The sequence below is a fragment of the Mangifera indica genome, chromosome 4, assembly GCF_011075055.1.
Source record: "Mangifera indica cultivar Alphonso chromosome 4, CATAS_Mindica_2.1, whole genome shotgun sequence".
Lineage (NCBI taxonomy): Eukaryota > Viridiplantae > Streptophyta > Magnoliopsida > Sapindales > Anacardiaceae > Mangifera > Mangifera indica.
In genome coordinates, this window is record NC_058140.1 from 19318507 (window position 1) to 19337926 (window position 19420).

At 33.7% G+C, this 19420-nt stretch overlaps 2 protein-coding genes across 4 annotated transcripts; one reads left to right on the forward strand and one right to left on the reverse strand.

Annotated features, from left to right (window-relative positions):
* The first annotated feature begins 2070 nt into the window (after positions 1 to 2070).
* On the forward strand, positions 2071 to 7326 carry LOC123214518 (probable WRKY transcription factor 4). Its single transcript, XM_044634330.1, has 4 exons — positions 2071 to 2774; positions 4636 to 5327; positions 5500 to 5658; positions 6588 to 7326. The coding sequence occupies exons 1-4, from the start codon at positions 2298 to 2300 to the stop codon at positions 6841 to 6843; spliced, it is 1584 nt and encodes a 527-aa protein (XP_044490265.1). The 5' UTR covers positions 2071 to 2297; the 3' UTR covers positions 6844 to 7326.
* A 188-nt stretch (positions 7327 to 7514) lies between these two features.
* Positions 7515 to 11056, reverse strand: LOC123214519. 3 transcript variants are annotated; one of them, XM_044634332.1, is made up of 10 exons: positions 10906 to 11056; positions 10603 to 10731; positions 9904 to 10287; positions 9602 to 9685; positions 9027 to 9162; positions 8746 to 8908; positions 8517 to 8645; positions 8152 to 8346; positions 7873 to 7995; positions 7515 to 7780 (listed from the first exon to the last, which is right to left on the reverse strand). In XM_044634332.1, the coding sequence occupies exons 3-10, from the start codon at positions 10166 to 10168 to the stop codon at positions 7673 to 7675; spliced, it is 1203 nt and encodes a 400-aa protein (XP_044490267.1). In that variant the 5' UTR covers positions 10169 to 10287; positions 10603 to 10731; positions 10906 to 11056; the 3' UTR covers positions 7515 to 7672. The 3 variants fall into 3 exon arrangements, with proteins under 3 accessions (XP_044490267.1, XP_044490266.1, XP_044490268.1); XM_044634331.1 differs by having other exon boundaries at positions 10603 to 10768; XM_044634333.1 differs by having other exon boundaries at positions 10603 to 10768; positions 10910 to 11052.
* Positions 11057 to 19420: the final 8364 nt, after the last annotated feature.

A 19420-nucleotide genomic window follows, 5' to 3' on the forward strand; every position in this document is an offset into this window, starting at 1 on the left:
ATTGTCTGTGAAGGAGAACTCTTCACCTTCTTTTTCTTCGTTCTTTGTTTGGAAATTGTCAGATGAAGAATGAAGAAGAAAAGGCTGAAGAGTTCTCAAATGAAAAAGAAGAAGAAGGTTAAGACCGAGATCAATTCTGTCGTTATGTGTCATCAAGAGTGAAGAGAGCATTGAAGAAAGAAGGTCGTCAGTGGCGGCAAGAAAGGAAGTTGACTATCAACTAGAAAGCATACCAAAGAAAAGGGAAGGAAAATATAAAAAATGTGAGTTTTCAAAACTTTAGACAAAAGGAAATTATTAATTTTTTTAATTAAGGGGAAAATTGAGATAAAATTTTAATTTTTCATATTTTTTAAAATAACAGATTTAACATTAACTTTAACTAAGGTTTTTCACATAATAGTGCATATTTAAGTTTTTTAAAGTTAACAAACGACAAATCAGATTTAAACCAAACCTTAGGTGGGAACAAGTCCTTTGGCCCACTCTAACACCAAGGTGGCGGGGGCAACCCGCCCAAGCCTCCTTTGTGGCCTACAAATAGTATGATCCACTAATATAGTAGACCAAAAAACATTGTGAAAATTTAAATTAGGTGTAGGGTGGTTTCTTATCCTCAGTCTCAGAACTCTTTCAATTATAACAAATTGTCAAAGCTGATCAACGATACATTCTCACTACCACCCGTCATTAATATCCTGTCATTGTCAAAGTCAACAACATTTACACACTATCACGAACATCAGCATACACCACCACATCTGCCACCAACATTTAAGGTTTGAAAGGGAAAATTCATAATTATCTTCTACTATCTTATAACAACATCAATACTCCCCTCTCCCATATATCCAAATACTTTGAGTCAAAATAGAATAGAAGAGGACACAGCACAGAGTACAGGCATCTCCCTTTCTTTTGCTTTCAAACTGGGGACTACGTGGGCCCCCACACACCCGATCACATATAAACTTGTCCACCAGCATTGCCAACTTGCATTTCCAAGCGTAAATCCACATTGTCTTCCCCACCTTTCTCAATCTCTCCAATAAAATTTGGCCAAATCTCAATATTACACTCTGCCCCCCTTGTGGTTTAAGCACATATTTTGTTACCCAAATTGACTCCATTTAGTGCACGTCATGTGTGCAGTGCACGTCTTCATCTTGACTCCACTTGTGGTTAATATAAAGCCATACATATCCTTCTCAATACTTAACAGCCCACCTTGCTTATTTACTCATTTCTTTTTTCAAACACACGCATAGAAATCATCGCATTATAATATATTTCAAATCTATTGGTGGCAATTAATAAGGCCAAAAACCTCTCCTACTCAAATTTTATTGAACTAGCAGTTACGCCCTTCAGTTTTAAAAAACTAGATTCTTACCCTCCATTCAATTCTATTAGTGAACTCTATTATAATATAAGGTTTTTTCCTTATTTTTTCTATTTGTCTTTTTCAAAAGTTTAGAAGGCAAATTGTAATGTTTGAAAATATTAGGCATGTTAATAAAATTTTTTAGGGATTTTTTTAGAGATTCAATAAAATTTACGAGTGTCTTTTAAATTTTTTAAATTTTAATATATCTTTTAATAGTTTTAAAAAACAACAATTACATACCTAAAAAATGATTAAAACATAATATATAAAAATTAGTTTGAGTTTTGATATTTTCTAAGGTTTAATTAATTCATTTTTAAATTGATAAAAATACATTGATAATTTGATATTTATATTAAATGTTGGTGACTGATTTACAATTTTAATAAAAGGAAAAAACAGTCGTTTTCAGAAAACCAAACAGATTTAATAATCTAAGTGGATGGGTTGGAAATTTGGCTTTTGAAACTTAAAAGGTAATAAGGTTATTTCATCAAACCTTGTGTGGCAAATGGATTTTCCAATAAATAATTGATAAACAACCCAGATGTCACACAACGCCCCAATCAGATATCAATTTGTCAACTCTTACAACCAATAAGGTGCTTTTTAATACATCAAAATCCCTGCTGCTCAAAATTCTATCCTTCTAAAGAATCGAACAGTGCCAAGGACAAAACGGTAAACTCGGAAGAATGAAAGAAGCGGCTAGCCAATCAGAAAGTTTCTTTCTGCTTCATCTAACCCGCTGAGAGACAGCCAGACAGGCAGACAAAAACCAGAAGAAAACTCAAAGGCACATAGAGCTTTTCGATATGTGGGGGCGTGGACTTTTTGCTGAATTTCAGATCTGTTAATCCAAAAGCTTAAAGTTAAAACAACCGACGCTTTAGTTTCCATTTTTAATCTAATGGCTGATAATCAAGAGAAAGCATCGACGACTTCGTCACAGCTGACAAAGTCATCAACTCCTCCGTCACATCCGACTATCATGCTACCCCCGCGAGCTTCATTCGCTGAAGCTTTATTCAATAACGCTCAGGGAGCTGTCTCGGGGCTGGGCCTGGGCTTCAGTCCGGGGCCCATGACTTTGGTTTCGAGCCTGTTCTCCGACTCCGACGAGTGTAAGTCATTCTCCCAGTTGCTCGCTGGGGCCATGGCGTCTCCTGCTCCTTCCGGCCAATTCAGACCGAATTTACCGGAGCATGTGGAGAGAAGTTCGGGGGATAGCGTCAGCGGACGTGGTGAGATGGATTTTCGGTTCAAGCAGAATAGACCATCCGGTTTGGTGATTGCACAACCGTCGCCGATTTTCGCGGTGCCGCCTGGCTTGACCCCTGGAGCTCTGCTTGACTCACCGAATTTGGGATTGTTCTCTCCTGGACAGGTGATTGAATTCAACTTCAATTTTTTTGGTAACCGAATTCAACTTCAATTGTTTGGCTTAAGCTTTAATATTCACTATTTTATTAAATTTGTGATTAATATTATGTTTTGTGAGGATCGTGTTGAATCAAGGTTATAGCAATAAATGAATGTATGTCAAAATGGCGTAGAGAAAAAGAGTTCATGAATAATTGTTTAAAACAGATTTTGAATATAAATACAGTAACGTGGGAATCGAACCGCTAGCAAGTTAAAATAACTAATGAGGCTATTACTTTAAGTTCTTAAATTGAGAAATAACAACTACAAAGGCCTAATTAATGTAAAAGCTGAAAATTTTTAGGGAACTTTGTGGTAATTTAAGTCTGTTACTTTGATGGAGTGGAGGATAGATCTGCAGTGAGAGAGAAATGAAGCATATCTGATATTTCCTAATAGGTCGTACTTTAGAAGATTGGAACTGTTTAATACTCAGATTTTTTTACATATTATAGTCAATCACTGCTTATATAAAGTATAACTCATTTATGCTGGTACGTGCAACCTTCCAACTAATTTGTTCAACTGGGATTGCCTCTTAAGGCAGAAAGGAGGAGGCCAGAAAATAAAATCCTCTAGTTAACCCATACACTAAGTAGGGAAAAATAGAGTAGCTGCTAGCATCGTTATATAATGAATTTGAAGAAAATTCCTTTTCATTGAGTCCTAACAATGGAAGTTGGTAACTATAGCTCTTTTTATCTGGTTTGGGCAACTTCATGTGATACAGACCACACTTGGGCAAACGGTATGTTGACGAGCCGCAAGTACACTTCCAATCATAAAAAGTACTCTAAATACTGAATCACAATGTTTATAAAAATATTTTAATGTTTTGTTCCGACATGGATTTGTCTTCAATTGGCTTGGGATGCATGTCTTATGCTGTGGAAGCAATCTTGTTGATCAGAAGTTGTTTGGCCTCTCCCTTTTCTCTTGCTGTGTTGCATTTTATAGACCTTCATATCTTCAATTGCTTACCCTGTACAAATAGCTTATGGTCACCTTGCTTACCAATTAAATGCCATCTATATCAGTTTTGTTTGTCATTTAGACCCATGCTATGCTCGAGTTGCTTTCAAAGTATTGAAAAATCTTACATGACATTGGCAGATTAGTAATTAACAGTTAATTCTGTAACTTTATTGTGAGACAACCACCATTTTTGTTATTGACCAAAAATTTGTAGGCAGACATTATGTTTGTATGTGAATGCTATGTTAAGCAACTATAGATACTTTTTTTTAAAAAAATTTTTAAAAGAGTTGATTATGAACAAGGATTACCCCTGAACTGAACAATTTAAATGAATTGACAAAGATTGTGACCATATTGCTCAGATAGTTCCAATTTTTTTTTTTTTGGATAAAACCTTATTCTAAGTAGCTAAGTGGACTGGATACTAGCCATCTGGATCATATTTTAATTGATATGCATCGGCTTACTGCATTTGCATAATTTTATGCACAAACGACTGAAAAGCAGTTGGTTATTGCTCTTGGAGATCCAGTTGTGTTTCTGTGCACTATCTAACTCCTGTATCCAAAATTTAAACAACATTGGATAGCTTTAAGACAAATAGATGAAAAATCCTCCCATCTGGTCATGGCTGTATTGGCTACCAAGAAACGAAGGAGTATTAGCTTTCAATCAATTAATTTGAGGGCTGTGCTCCCAATGGGTGAGTGCAACTTGTCGTACTCATGGCTTGTTGAAGCTATGTCCTATTTTGTATTTCAGTCCTCATCAGTGGTCTGTAGCTTGTGGCTCTAAAGCCCAGACATGTATCTATTATTAATTTTCTTGATTATGGATGGATGCAGGGACCATTTGGAATGACACACCAACAGGCCCTTGCTCAGGTCACTGCCCAGGCTGCCCAAGTCCAATCCCATGTGCATATTCCAGCTGAATATTCATCTTCTTTGTCATCAGCCCCTGTAACATCTATGCCTCAAATCTCATCATTTACTGCAAATAGAACCACACAGCAGCAGACGCTGCCCACACTGCCAGATTCTAGAGTAATAGTTAAGGATTCCTCAGACTTCTCTCAGTCTGATCAGAGACCACAATCTTCTTCGTATGTTCTGGATAAGCCTGCTGATGACCCCTATAACTGGCGCAAATATGGGCAGAAGCAGGTGAAAGGAAGTGAATTTCCTCGAAGTTATTACAAATGCACGCATCCTAATTGCCCTGTCAAGAAGAAGGTTGAACGATCTCTTGATGGCCAAGTAACTGAAATTATCTACAAGGGGCAACACAACCATCAACCACCTCAATCTAATAAACGTTCCAAGGATACTGGAAACGTGAACGGGAATTCCTATAACCAGGGGAATTCTGAATTATCTTCTCAATATCAGAGTGGAAATGTAAACAGACTGAAGGATCAAGAATCTAGCCAGGCTACACCTGAAAATGTATCTGGGACAAGTGACAGTGAGGAAGTGGGTGATGCTGAAACTGGTGTAGATCAGAAAGATGAAGATGAGCCTCACCCAAAGAGAAGGTAATGTTTAATATGGGAAGATATACCTGTTCTCCATTGAATAACTGTTAATGCAATTTCTTTAGCTTCTTATCTGAAAAAAAAAAAAAAAAGATGTACCTGATTATAAATAAGTTCCTTTTGTTCAATTGTTTGTATTGTTTTACTAATAAAACCTCTTTCTTGGGTGCAGAAATACAGAGGTCAGCGTTTCAGAGCCAGCTTCGTCACATAGGACTGTTACTGAACCTAAAATCATCGTGCAGACAACCAGTGAAGTTGATCTTTTGGATGACGGCTACAGATGGCGCAAATATGGCCAAAAAGTTGTCAAGGGGAATCCTTATCCTAGGTCGGATATCTTTTCCCTCTTTATATTCTTAGTTTACTATAATTGTGCTTGTCGGATGTATGACTACTTAGTGGGCATTACAGTGATTTTAGCAGTTCCAAATTGTTCTGCTCTTTTAAAATCATTGACTTTAAACTGAATCCGTTGCTTACTTCTTACAACCTCTAGTTTATGCTCGTCATTCATTATCCTTTGATTGCTATATTTGTTACTTGATAGTCACTTCTGTTGCTATTTACTGTAGAAAGTCTCTCTAATTGACTACTTACATACTCATTATGTTGGCAATTAAAATACTTGATATTACAGAAAGTGAAAAGTAGTCATCATTATTGGTTCAGTTAAAAAAACCATCTGTAACCGCTCCACAAAGAAAAAATGGGCTGAAACTTTAGTATGTTTATTAACTTAACATTCCTGTCTTTATAGGTTTTCATTAGCCCTTGGAGAAAACCAATGTTGCTATTTTGCTATAGTCAACTCTTAAATAATTATGTGTACAGTTGACGAAAAAAATATCGCTGTATGTTAAGTTTAAGTTCCATGGTTGGGCCATTTCTCATAAGTATAAAGCTTTGGAGATTAATGATTTCTCAATACGGCATCTTAATGAGGCTAACCCTGAGTTATTATATTTGAATTCCCTCATTCTATTAATTTAAGTTTTGGCACAGAAGAAAATACAGCTTTGTCTGGACATATGTATGCTTGTACGTGTATTTGGAGTCATGTGACTAGTCCATTAATAAATTTGGCCATACAAAATACTTACAGTTTAAAAATTATTATTGGTTCATTTCCTATAAAATAAAGTCTTTTTTGTGTTTGTTGGTTCCTGAGCATATAAATTTTGTTATCCCTTATAATTTGATGTCTTTACACTTGGTATGTATTGAAATATTCTTAATGTCTTCTTATATAATGCACAGGAGTTATTATAAATGCACATTTCCTGGTTGCAATGTCCGTAAGCACGTTGAGAGGGCTTCAACAGACCCAAAAGCTGTCATAACAACGTACGAGGGCAAACATAATCATGATGTACCAGCTGCTAAAACTAGTAGCCACAACACAGCCAACAGTAATGCTTCACAGATAAAACCACAAAATACCAAAACAGATTATGCAAACAATAATCAACAGCCTATAGCGCTTTTACGGTTAAAAGAAGAGCATTTGACATAGTTGCTCAGAGTTGTAATCACACTAAGACGCAGAGGTTAAGTTGAAAATGAAAGCTGCAGGGGATTAGGCAAAAACTGTAAGTTATCTTTTCATAGATCTGTTTCTCAAAATCATGGCCATTGTTTTGTTCATGGTCATCTTCTCAAAGTTAATATAGAAAAGAAAGAGGTCTAAAATGAAGGAGAGATATCAACTCAAAAAGAAATTGGCCTTACTGGGTTTAGAAGGCAATACTATAAAATATTTATACTAGTTTAGTTGGTATATTGTATCGAAATTTGCTTCTGTGCATTCTTTTGTACATGAAATTACGTAAAGTGTTGTTGCTTCATATGTTTACAAATGTTTGTATCTGGGTTTCAATCTTTTGACTGACCAGAGATTTTTTTTTTTTTCATATATAGCTTTCTGTATAAAGTTGCCTACTTATGCGGCCGTATTTATTTATTGTGCTAAATTATACTTGAATTATTTTTTATAACCTGTCAGCTTCCTTATTTTGTATTTGATATTTTGATGTACTCCTGTATTGTGCTTGAACCAAAATTGATCAATCTCTAGGATCTCAGCACTGAACCAACCAGCGATCTCATAACAGATCTTCGAATCTTGCTTCTAACAGATGATAATTGATGGTGTATAAGATTAAAAGGAACAAGAGTTAAGAACAATTGAGAAAAAAAGAATTTTCTTTTTCTTTGATTTTTCAGTTGTATACAGCTGATGAACATGGTGATGCAGCTACTATAGAATTCATCTGTTGATGCTTAAATGTTCTGGAATTTTTAGCTCTAAATTAAATCTCAGGAGCTGTCCATTGTTAAATTGATCAACCTTGAGTTACAAGCGTAGGTATTTGACCATGATGTACAAAATCAATGTTATTCAATCGTACACAACACAACACTTGTTCTGGCAGTTCCTCAGGCTTCTGTGCCTGTCAGTAACACCCAACCAAAGCCGAAGTTACTTTTAGCAGTTAAACATTTAAAAACTGGAATTTGTCTGCAATTCACCAGCATTTTATACCTGAATGGTTAAACCCAAATCAAGTTTCACTTTATTCAAACGATCGCGGAATGATTCGAATCCTTTTCTGGATATGTAGCTGAATCGGTGTACATCCAGGTCGATCTCCAGGTAATTGGGTCCCTTTATAACAAAAAGCATCGTCATGTTACTCCAATGCTGCTAAAATGGTAACATGGTTGAATGCTTATGAAAAGCCAAATTTGAGCAATTGCTAAGGATCAAAATCTATTCATCTTTAGTAATACATGAAAACTTGAATAGAGGTGTTTTCTTTACCTTAAAGAATTTGTGTTGAGGGCGTGAAAGCACCGGCTTATTATTGTAAGCTTGTATAAGCTTTTTCTCTGCGGAAGATAATGCAAGGTCCTCTGGATTGACCACACCGGCCAAAATTTTTAACCTTTCTCTGTATGGAACCATCAACTCCTTTGCGAAACCTGTAACCTTTTCCTTCTCACCCTCAACGAATCTCTACACAAGAAACCAACATTAGGAAAAAAATTAATGTCTTCTTTTAAGAATGTCTCCTGTAATAAGACTTTTTTCCCTGAAATAAACAGGCTAAGCCCAGTTATGGGGCACCACAAATTTGATCAGCCCATTTAACTTATAAGCAGTTCATACAGAAAGGTTGAACTTACCTTGACAGAGTCCTGGAAATGAACAGATATCTCTTTGTCGAAATTCTCGGATATTTTGAAGTATAGCACAAGGCTCATGCCTTCGCCATCACATTCACCAAGGAACATAGCGGCAGGATAAGAAGGAAGCTGCTACGAGTATTCATGAATTATTTCCAAGCATTATATGAATGGAGAGTAGAGCAGTGACATGAACCATGTCACCTGGAAAAAAGTAAAGAGATCAAACCTGTATGTTAACAATAAGTAGTGAGGGCACTTTGTCATGTGCTTTCACATGAGGAAGTTCAATGTGTTGTGCAATGTGATCTATCTTCCGAGGGCAGGCAAACAAATCAACACCAATTGGAATGTATGCGTGGTAGTTTGGAGCTGGACGCTTCTGTTTATCTCTGCATCATAAAAAAGTTTATGTTAAGTTTGCCACAATGAAAGAAAAAAAATTTACAAGTTGTTATAAGTTATGCATTCACAATATGGTATCTAGGGCGGCAAGAGAAATGTTCTTACCTAAAATAATTTTCACCGCGGAGTTTAAAAACAGAAGGTGAAACCTCAGACCAGCTTGCTGAATCTGACTTCTCTACTGTTGTACATGGAATCAGAAATCCTCCTCTGGGACCATATAGAAATTTTTCAGTTTGACCTGTTCATATGCTTGTACTTTCAGTTACAACAAATGAACATATTTCTAAATCATATACAGATATAAAAAAAAAAAAAGAGTCAACCATACTTTGTGCTTACAAAATTGTGTTGGTTCTTCTGTAACATAGGATTTCCTCATTACAGAAAGCATGATAACAGTTTATTTTATTCTATTTTCAAGATTTTTCTCCCCAGCTTCATGCATGCCTTTGCTTACATCTTTGTTTAAGCATTTCTCTGATTTACCTCCATCTATTTTAAGGTAACTTTCATAAAACTTCTCAAAATTAGACCCCGAAAGCAAGGCAGTTTCATATTGGAGCATTTGAGCATTTTAAAAATGCCCAATTGTGTTACCAATTGAAGGAAATGTATCTGGCAGGGAGAAAAACCGAGCAAAAATTCACACTTTTCTATGATGAGACGAAAGTAATTACCTCCAAGAACACTACAGAAGTCGTCATCTGAATCAGAATCTATACTACTAACCGAGTCAAACCATGCTTCTTCTTGGCATAGTCCTGCAAATTATTGAATTTTCATGCTCAGAAATTTTTTTCAAATGGTCTCATTCCACCCCAGTAGGAGGATAGATGGCATATCTAACAAATTCCATACAAATTACCTTCTTTAGATAGACGGAATCCAAGTAATGACATACATTTTTTTTTTTCACTCTTTCCTGTTTCAGGGGATATACTAAAGATTTTCTGCAGCAATACCAGGAGAAAGAATGTACCTGTTGCATCAATTTGGCTGTGGTTCCATTGCATCTGGGTGACCTGAAATGACTTGTTAGTCACCTCACCTTCGTTGTGGCTGTTTGCACCACTCTTCTCAAAGTTGGGATGAACAGTTTTGCCTCTTTTTCCGGCATCACTAATCCGTTTAACTGACATATTGTGAATCGAAAACGAAATCTTTCGAAAACGTTTCCCATATTTGCCGAAGTGTTTCCTGTTTTCTCTTTGCTCGCCACCCTGTCTTGAGATACAACTGCCCATTATGACACGGCAACCTTATGCAAATCTCCCTCAGGCCTCAGTATTTATGGACTTCATAAAATGCCAACCTCACTGCAAGAGTATGCATAAGGCATACGAACTCCAGGAAGCGAAAGAGCCTGCCATGTATTCTTCTACATCAAATAAAGAAACAAAGGGACTTTCCATACTTAAATCTAAGAAAGTTTTTTCATGCCAAATAAGCCTATTAATGAAGATTTGTTTTGAACAAAGAAAGTAATGTAGTAAAAACTAAAAGCAGAAGCTGAATTTAACCAAAATTAATTGTTCTATAAATCGTAAATCTAAGAAAACTTAGTTCTGAAGATTTTAGTCTTCAGAACGAGTAAGTTGAAGTATTCACACAGCCAAGGGGCATAATGCTTAATCAATAAAAAGGTGATATATCTGTAGGTACTAAATATAATACTTGCCTTCATCAGCCTCCATATCATCAATTCTCTTGTGACTGCTCCTTGCTTCTGGTTCTGGATGCAGATTAAGGCTCTGCCTAAATACAAATTCTAAAGTCTCTAAGATGATATATTGCACAGAGATGTCACCTGCAGTCATACAATCAAACTCTACCTCTGAAGAAATCTGAATTACAAAATTAAAAGATCATATATCAATTGTTAGGTACTTCAAGAATTGCACAAGTTTTAATCATAGAAAGCATAAGACTTGGACAAAGCAACTATTTCAGAAAAAGGCCACGAAAACTTTAATCAAATTACCTACTTAATCAAAATCATGAAGAAAATGAAGTACTTATGCTTAAAGAAAAATCCCCTTTTCTCTCAATACCATGATTAGCCAATTAGGGACAAATAAAATTATATTATAAAAAGAGAGAAAGGAGATGAACAAACATCTCCTTGTCAAAGAGAAGAAAAGAATAATGTAAGTCCTCATCATATAAGATGATAAAGACAAACAGTTCCTTGAATCTGAAAACAATTGGACATTATACAAATATGCAAAAAAATTGTCTCTTTCAGCTGGAAGCACAGAGAAAGTAGTTGCAGCATTGTAAATAATATAGTAATATACATTAAAAAGCCTACACGCAAGACGTGAGAGGCAAAATATACAAAACTTTTCATCAACTAGAGCTAGCATTATATTTGAATATTACATAAAATGGAAAAGAAGTAAACTTTATACATAAGAAAAAACAAAAATAAAAAATTTAACTTACAATGGAAAATGACAAACTAAGAAAGCTATATCAACAAAGTCCACTATCCATACTTTTACAGTTGTCCCACCTAGTAATGCAAAAAACAAACAACAAACAAATAATGAAATGCAGGCAAGAGAAAGAAAAGATTGAAAACGAACCTGAAGGTGAAAAGAAAAGAAGTTGAACATGAAAGAGGAATCTTGTTCCTATAAAGGAAGTAGGAACCCGGATTCCTCTGACAGAGTGGTGGCTCTGTGAGATAAAGAACAATCACAAACGCAAAGAGAGATCAGGGAACAGGCAGCAGAACACAGCAAGAGAGTCAGATTAAGTTATTCCATGAATGTGGTGGTACTCTTTCTCCTTCCGTATCTGCCTCTCAGTCTCTGCATTTCATGTTTGACCAATGCTATATGCACGTGGACGGGAAAATAGGATTGGATATCTAAATGATATATTATTTAAACTCTTAATTAATTATTCAAAATTGATTGCAGATAATTTCACTGATCTACTTATATACATATTTGTTTTCGTTGCCTTATTTTGCAAGCAAATCACTTTATAGCGGCCCTCCTCCGCCTACTACGCTTTGTCGTCGTCCTTCCCACGTGTGCAGGAAGTACCATATCAACAAAAGGATTAAACTTGATACATTATTTAATACTGCACTATCATCAACATGCCAGTCTCTTTAAATATTCTTCTCACCGGGAAAGCTAATGTGAAATTGTTTGGTTGAATCGAAGGGATGACGTCGTTTGGTTGCAGTACAATCATTAATGAATAAATATTAGTTAAAGGAGTCGTTTTCAGATACCAGTACCAGATACACCAGCTCCACACAAGGGCGCAAGTAGACACTGAAATTTTGTACAATTATTGCTAATGCTGGCCGAATAACTATTTCCCACACCAAATTTGATGAACTGTAATTTTCACCTTTTAAATTTTAAAAATTTATTTATACCCCGTCAGACATTTTTATTCATAAAAACCGTTTAATTTTATTATAAATTTACTAATTTATCCTTTTAACAAACTAAGCAACTGTTCTAAACGTTTGGTATTGATATCAAACACTGATTGTAATTTGTTCTTAATCTTATTGAAATTATAAAAATAACATCAAATAATAATCATCGTTTAATTTTCCACTGTCCTTATCTTTCTTCTTAATTCTTCTCTTCTTCACTTCCTTTCATCTCCTTTCTTCACAAGTTCAGTAAGGCAGCCAACCAACTCTCGCTCACAAAGTTGACATTTTGCCTCCACCTATAAGTTTTATCATTAACAAGAGTAGCTAATACATGAATGAATAAATGGATTTTTTAAATTTAAGAGATGAAAGTTTTGGATGAAAAATAGTCATTAGGCTATAATTGCCAGGATGACATGACTGAGATGTGCTTCTTGTTTGTCAAATCAATTTGATTGGGTTAAATGGTTATATACCACCCAAGGTTTGGTGTAAATCAATTTTTTATTTAATAATTAATGAAAATCTAAATATTCATATTTTTGTTAAATTTCATTGTCATGTAAAATTGTTGTTTGATAAAATTATTTTAAAAATTATAAATTCATTACATTTTATCCATCAAATTTTTAAACTAACAATTTTACCCTACCTTTTCCCATCCAAAGTTTGAAAAATCAAAATTTTTCTCTAGGTTTTTGCAGTAATTGCCTACGGTCAGATACAACAATGACAATAACATTCTCTCTCTTTCCTGACTTCTCTCTTAGTCAAGTTATATTTTTGTTAGTCTTCTCCCCTCACCGACAATGCTACAAAGAGACTAAGATCTAAGTCTCTTCGTTGCATCATCAATGAGGGAAGAAGACGGTCAATGATGGTCGATAATGGACAACGATTGAGAGAGAAGCCAAGAGGGAAGGAGAATACCGTCATCGCCTTTATCTTGGTTTTCAGCAATTGCTACAAAAACTCAGGAGGTAATATAAGTTTTTCAAAATTTTTGTGGGATTGATTTGTTAGTTTTTAAACTTGGGATTGTAAATGTGATAAATTTTTAGTTTTAAAAATATTTTTATTAAATAATAATCTTACCCCTGACAACAATAATAAAATTTAACAGATTGGTATATATTTAAAGTTTCGATAGTTAATGAATAGAAAGTTGTATTTGCATAAAACCTTGGTAGGAAATAGTTATTTGGCCAATTTAATTCTATTATTATAAAAATATATGGTTTCTGTCTGATGGATGCTGCTCAAACTTAGACATTTATGTTTGGTTTGGTTGTTGATTCTTTACAAGAACTCTATGAATTCCGCATTCATGCACTACACTTAATGCTTCTTTAATTTAAAAAATAATAAAGCTATTGAAGACAATGACAAAATTAGCTTCTTAGAATTTATAAAGCAAAATTAAATACCACATTTAAGACTAAAGCATGGTTTATTAATTATAAACACAATGATTAAGAGATTTTTTCCATGATTATTGATTAAGAATAATATTATTAAAATCAATGCACCTTGAGTGGGGTGTTGGAACCTCCACCAGTCCAGTCCAGTCCAGTCCAGTCCAGCTTGACCGTGTTGAATAGTTGCCGAATTAGCCCTAAAAATATATCAGTCAATCTCAAGATGCCCACCAACTTATTTTGGAAAACTTCAAATGGAAGGCTTTGTTGTATAAAAGACTTGAACGTTTCAAATTCAAACCAACTTCAATTTTTTAACTTAGATTGTGAGAATTCATAATTAAATATATTGGTTATGGTTGTTGGAGACTCATATGAAAAAGAAAGAAAAAAGGGTCTTATATCTAATAAACTTGAGTAAAATGAATTGTATATAAGTGTACGGATTAGACTTTAACATAAATCAATTGATTTTGTGTAATATGAGTTTCAATTTTTACACTGGTAAGTCTAATATATATTTTTCACTTGGTATCAGAACACGAACCAAACGATGGGTTTCACAGTCTAAAGTGTTTTTGAATAGAAATAACAATGCATTTAGCAAAAAACCGACGTCGTCAAAAGGCGGATCTAACCACCTAGATGGGTTGAGCCAAAAGGAAGGTCTAATAACCTAGGTGGTTGCACTTAAGTAGGGGTGTTGGAGACTCATATAAAAAATAAAAAAAAAATCTCACATCTAATAAACTTGAGTAAAATGAGTGGTATATAAGTATGTGGATTTGACCTTAATATAAGTCGATTGGTTTTGTGTAATATGAATTTCAATCTTTACATTTGTAAACCCAATATATATTTTCCCCAATGGCTATAACAAAAATAAGTTATCAATTGTATATAAAAAAGAAAGAGCAATACTATGTGTACCCACTTTGGGTACACAAATGTATGCACACTCATATGTGTCATCATATGATTGGTTATTGTTTAATTTTTAATTCAAAATCATCCAATCACATGATGACACATATAAATGTGTACACATTTGTATACCCAAAATAGGTACACATAGTTTTATTGAAAAAGAAATACAAATATATTACACCTAAATAAAAGAGTATAAATTTAAAATCTATTAATAATATATCAAAATTAAACTTTTAATTCACTTTATATAATAAGTATGATTTAAAATTTTATTTATTTAGTATAATTAGTTTAACCTTCTTAAAATAATAAAGTGAATAATTAAATGTGAATTGAATAGATAATGTACAATTGTAAAGCGGGCTAAGTGCAAAGAAGCTCAAAGGGAACAAAGAACATCCAACTACCACAACAAAAATCATCCCAAGCAATATTAAAAAAGACCAAATATATGCTCTTTCTCGTCATGCATTAAGAGTTAGAGACCAATTCAAATTCCAAATCCAAGTTCTTTTTTAAAGGGTTGGTTGGAGAAAGTGGAAGTATATTCAAGAGCCCATTATAATATTCAGAATCACCAACCAAAAAATGACCCCCAGACCCAGGAATAAAAATCAAACCCAAATCATTGTGGCTTTAATTAATTCATCAACATCGACACTTCAACCCCTTGACCTTTCCAAGCTCTTAAAAACTCAGCTCTTTCAACAACCAGAGAGGAAAAATAGTACTTACCCAAAAACAAGGAAAAATATTTAAGCATTAATTAATGCATTAAATGAAGTCAATCACAAGATCCCAGATGATTAATGGTTAAAACTGATGGTCAACGGTTGGAGGGAGCCTGGTTTAAAAGACCAAATTTTTGAAAGAGTCAGAAAGAAGCCTGATCGACGGCGGGATGCATTTAAATCCCCACGTTCTGGCAGATTTCTCTTCAATTTATTGGGATCCGTACTTGAATTGCAGACTCTGGATAACTAGGAACCCAAGTGCACTATTTATTCCAAAACAAGTCATCTTGAATAAGTTGTTCTTTCAATTGACAAGCCCAATGTAGCCCATAAAGACAAAGAAGTGAAGAACTATTTGCAAGAACCAAAATCAAAAACATTTATGAGATGGTTGGAATATCAAGGACAATTTCCAACCATTCGACAAGTAAAGCCCTAAGATCAAGTGCTGAACTTAATCATCAGTTTTCCGCTTTACAGGCTAATAAGCTGTTGTAATGGGCTTCAGTTCACCAAGTAAAGCCCTGAGAATAACAACAAAAACAAATGCAAAACATAAGCCCATTCCATTTCCTAAATAAAATTTCGTGGCTTGTTTGTCATATAGTTTTGAGTAGACTTTAAAGTTAACACTCTAGATTTTGTCAATTAATCTTATCAATTGTTTGGCAAGATCAAAAGAAAAACAAAGACATCTTTTCTGGCTTCATCTTGTCTCCTTCTTTTGGGCAATCCATCTAATCAATAAGAAAATTAGGGAAAATTAACACAAACTTGGTTTCTTCCTTCTAATTTCATATCAAATTCAAAGAGAAATATAAAATATTTTTTGCCCATTAAACGCCATGCTTTGAACATAATTTTGGAAGTATACATATTTAGAAAACAACAAATCAAAAGCAAAATATGCAAGTTTAAGTGTAAATCACTAGAACCCTTTTTTTCCATCGTTGTTCTTTTTTTTTTTCCATATATAAATATATAAATCAAATTTATTTTGAGACAACCAATCATATATTCCAAAAAATGAGATGTTATTCTTGGTTTCAAATCTATGGTTTCTCTGGGTAAAGCCGAATTAGCTTTTCACATGTGGAACAATATGACTTGTGGTTAAATCGGCTTGGATTGACTATTCTTTCCAAAAATAATTAAATCCAATAAAATTTGAATTAAACCTTTTATCGAATGCTTAGTTTAGAATTTAAAACATTGATCAAATCCAAGATGAAGAATTAATTTTGAAATATAGAATTGATGGTAGGCACAACGTCAAATTGAAGCATAACTAACTAGTTGGAATTTTGATTAATTAATAAATAATGAAAATTAAGGAACAATCAAGGAGGCAATGAACCCAGTAATCAATGCAATATTTGGTTATTTATTTGTCTGTTGGTTTCTTCTTTTTGTTCCCATTGGCGTCACAAATATTCTCTAAATCTCTCTCGAGAAAGAGAGAAGATTATTTTCTAAGTTAGATTACAAATTTATTACTTAAAACATACTCAAAGTATAGTTTCCAAAATTCAAAAGCAGCTTTGCATAAATAAATAAAATTTTATCCAATTGTTTTACTTAAATGCAGAAATGGGTTGGCCCCTTTTAGCTTGAAATGACACAATTTCATCTTGCTTTATGATTAATCAATGTTTTGGAAGAAATAATTAACAAAAATATCAAATTACTATTGCTGTTAGTTGAAAATTTAGATTCATTTAAATAGAACAAAGTGAGAATGGAAAAATGCTGTAAAATTTTGGTGGTGGGGCGTTTGAAAACGTGAGAGGTGAAGGAGTGTTTTAATATAAGATAGAGAAAGAGATCCAAGGAATTAAATCCAGTGGGTTCAGTTTTTTTTCTTTTCTTATTTTCTAACTCAATTATTCCTCGTATTCAATTCGATTCAAAATATTTAAGTTTAAATTCAAACTCATATTAAAGAAATCAAGTTGAAATTTTCGGTAAAAATTCCAAATTACTAATCTCAACTTACTACCAAATTTGAAGGGATATTAATTATTTTAATTTTTTAATAAAATAAAATTATAATATATTAATATCTATACTTATTTGAATTAAAATAAATTTGATATAAAATTTTAATGATTTTATTTTTCTTTTTTATAAAAAAAGTGACTGGATTTATAGTGAGTAGTGCAAAGGGATGAAACTTGCATTTTTAAGAGAGGCCAAAGGACTATTTCTCGTCCAAAGTATGTTGTTTTCATAAGTTTTATTCTATTAATTTTAAAAATTTTATTTATTCATTTGTAGGGGGTTAAAATTAACGATTTCAAGAAAAAATCATCATTTTATCTGTATTATTAAAAATAAACTTAAATTTGATTTTATTTTTTCTCATAAACCCTAAAAACTAATAATTTTCCCTAACCTAAGTTTTAAAAAATAATATTTTTTTCCTTAGGGTTTACAATTTTCAGATTCAATTTTTTGATGACATTTCTTCCTCTCCAGCGATCTCCAGGTAACGTCTCTTCCTCTCCAGCATGACCTCCTTCTAATGGTTCTACTTAGCATCGTTGTTGACGAAGAGTTTTTATCATCGACAAAGACCTTGTTTTTGTCTCTGGACGAAGATGATTATTCTTCGTTGAGATAAAGACGATTCTTTTTTGTTAGAGATAAAGGCGATTCAACAAAGATGAGTCGTCTTCTTCGATGATGATGTCGAGGAGAACAGTTGGAAGGAGGTCATGTTAGAGAGGAAGAAAGATTACTTGGAGGTCATCAAAAAGAAAGAAATATCATCAAAAAATTGAATTTAAAAATTGAAAATGAAAATGCTATTTTCAAAAACTTAGATTGGGAAGAAATTATTAATTTTTAAGATTAAAAAAAAATGATATAATTAATAAACTCAATTAATTATAATAATTTATAAGTGGGTAAATAAAACTTTTAAAATTAACAGGAAAAAAAAAAACTTTAGCGGCATATAGTCCTTCGGCCTTTAAGATAAAATCAAACCCAAGCTTGACTGTATAAATAAATGACGGATAAAAATATGGATAAAATAATTAATATTTCAAAATTTAAAGCATTTTTTAACTATTTAAATTTAAGTGTGAAAATGTTAAATGGTGAAGTGACTGAGACATTTGCAGCAGTGGAATACGGGGGTCATGGGTGCATGTCCATGTGCATGCATCGGCAATGGTAAAAATAAATGTCATCTCATCTCTAAGCCTACGCCTACATAAACTGACAATTATCTTTCTCTTGTACATGCGTTTACTTCTCACCTCGCCAGGACCAGCATCTGACAACAAAATGCCAATTCCTCTTCCCCAAGCAAAACCACCCTTTGAAATATCCCCTTCACTCGTCTCTGTAATGTCACCTTCCTTCCCCTTTGCCATTCCCCTCGTATCAGCTCAATTTTATACACCCCACCAACTAATACTAATGGCATTGTTTGCCCATCTCCATTTTTATTTCGTAGTTTGCTGGTTTAACTTTGACCTAGTGGTTAAGACTGACATAAGTTTGAATTGCTTGTTTGCGTCTTCTATCATTATATATATAGCCTTTTTGACTTGTATTCACTATGTTTTGAGACTCCCTTGTATTTTGCACATTTTCAAGTGCAGTAAAGTCCAATTAGTTAGAGCTAAACTTCCTTTTCATCACTGAAAGAAGTGCATCCTGCCAAATTCTCGTGCTAAATATTCAAATCCTAATGATTCTCGCATGTATATGAAAAAATAACTGATGGAACAGAGTTAAAGGGCAGGTAGGCACATAATTATATCCCCATCACATGACTTGGTATCTAGCTCCATCTTTGTTTACTTCTAGTAGGCATCAACTACTCCTTTACTTGAAAACAAAAAACAAACAGAGAAAACATTAAATATCAGTAGGTATTTGTCCAATAGTAGTGACAAGGTGGAGGGTTTTGATTTCATTTAATTTCAGCTAAAAAGCATGCCCTTCTGGTTATGATGGAAACAGAAGCTTTAAAGTGGAAAACGTCATTAA

Coding starts and splice junctions, on each gene's coding strand:
- LOC123214518 (XM_044634330.1), top strand. CDS start 2,298: ATGGCTGATAATCAAGAGAAAGCATCGACGACTTCGTCACAGCTGACA. Junction 5,328..5,499: donor GAGCCTCACCCAAAGAGAAG/GTAATGTTTAAT, acceptor TCTTGGGTGCAG/AAATACAGAGGTCAGCGTTT. Junction 5,659..6,587: donor AAGGGGAATCCTTATCCTAG/GTCGGATATCTT, acceptor TATAATGCACAG/GAGTTATTATAAATGCACAT.
- LOC123214519 (XM_044634332.1), bottom strand. CDS start 10,168: ATGGGCAGTTGTATCTCAAGACAGGGTGGCGAGCAAAGAGAAAACAGG. Junction 9,163..9,601: donor CTTCTGTAGTGTTCTTGGAG/GTAATTACTTTC, acceptor GCATATGAACAG/GTCAAACTGAAAAATTTCTA. Junction 7,996..8,151: donor CTCAACACAAATTCTTTAAG/GTAAAGAAAACA, acceptor TTTGTTATAAAG/GGACCCAATTACCTGGAGAT.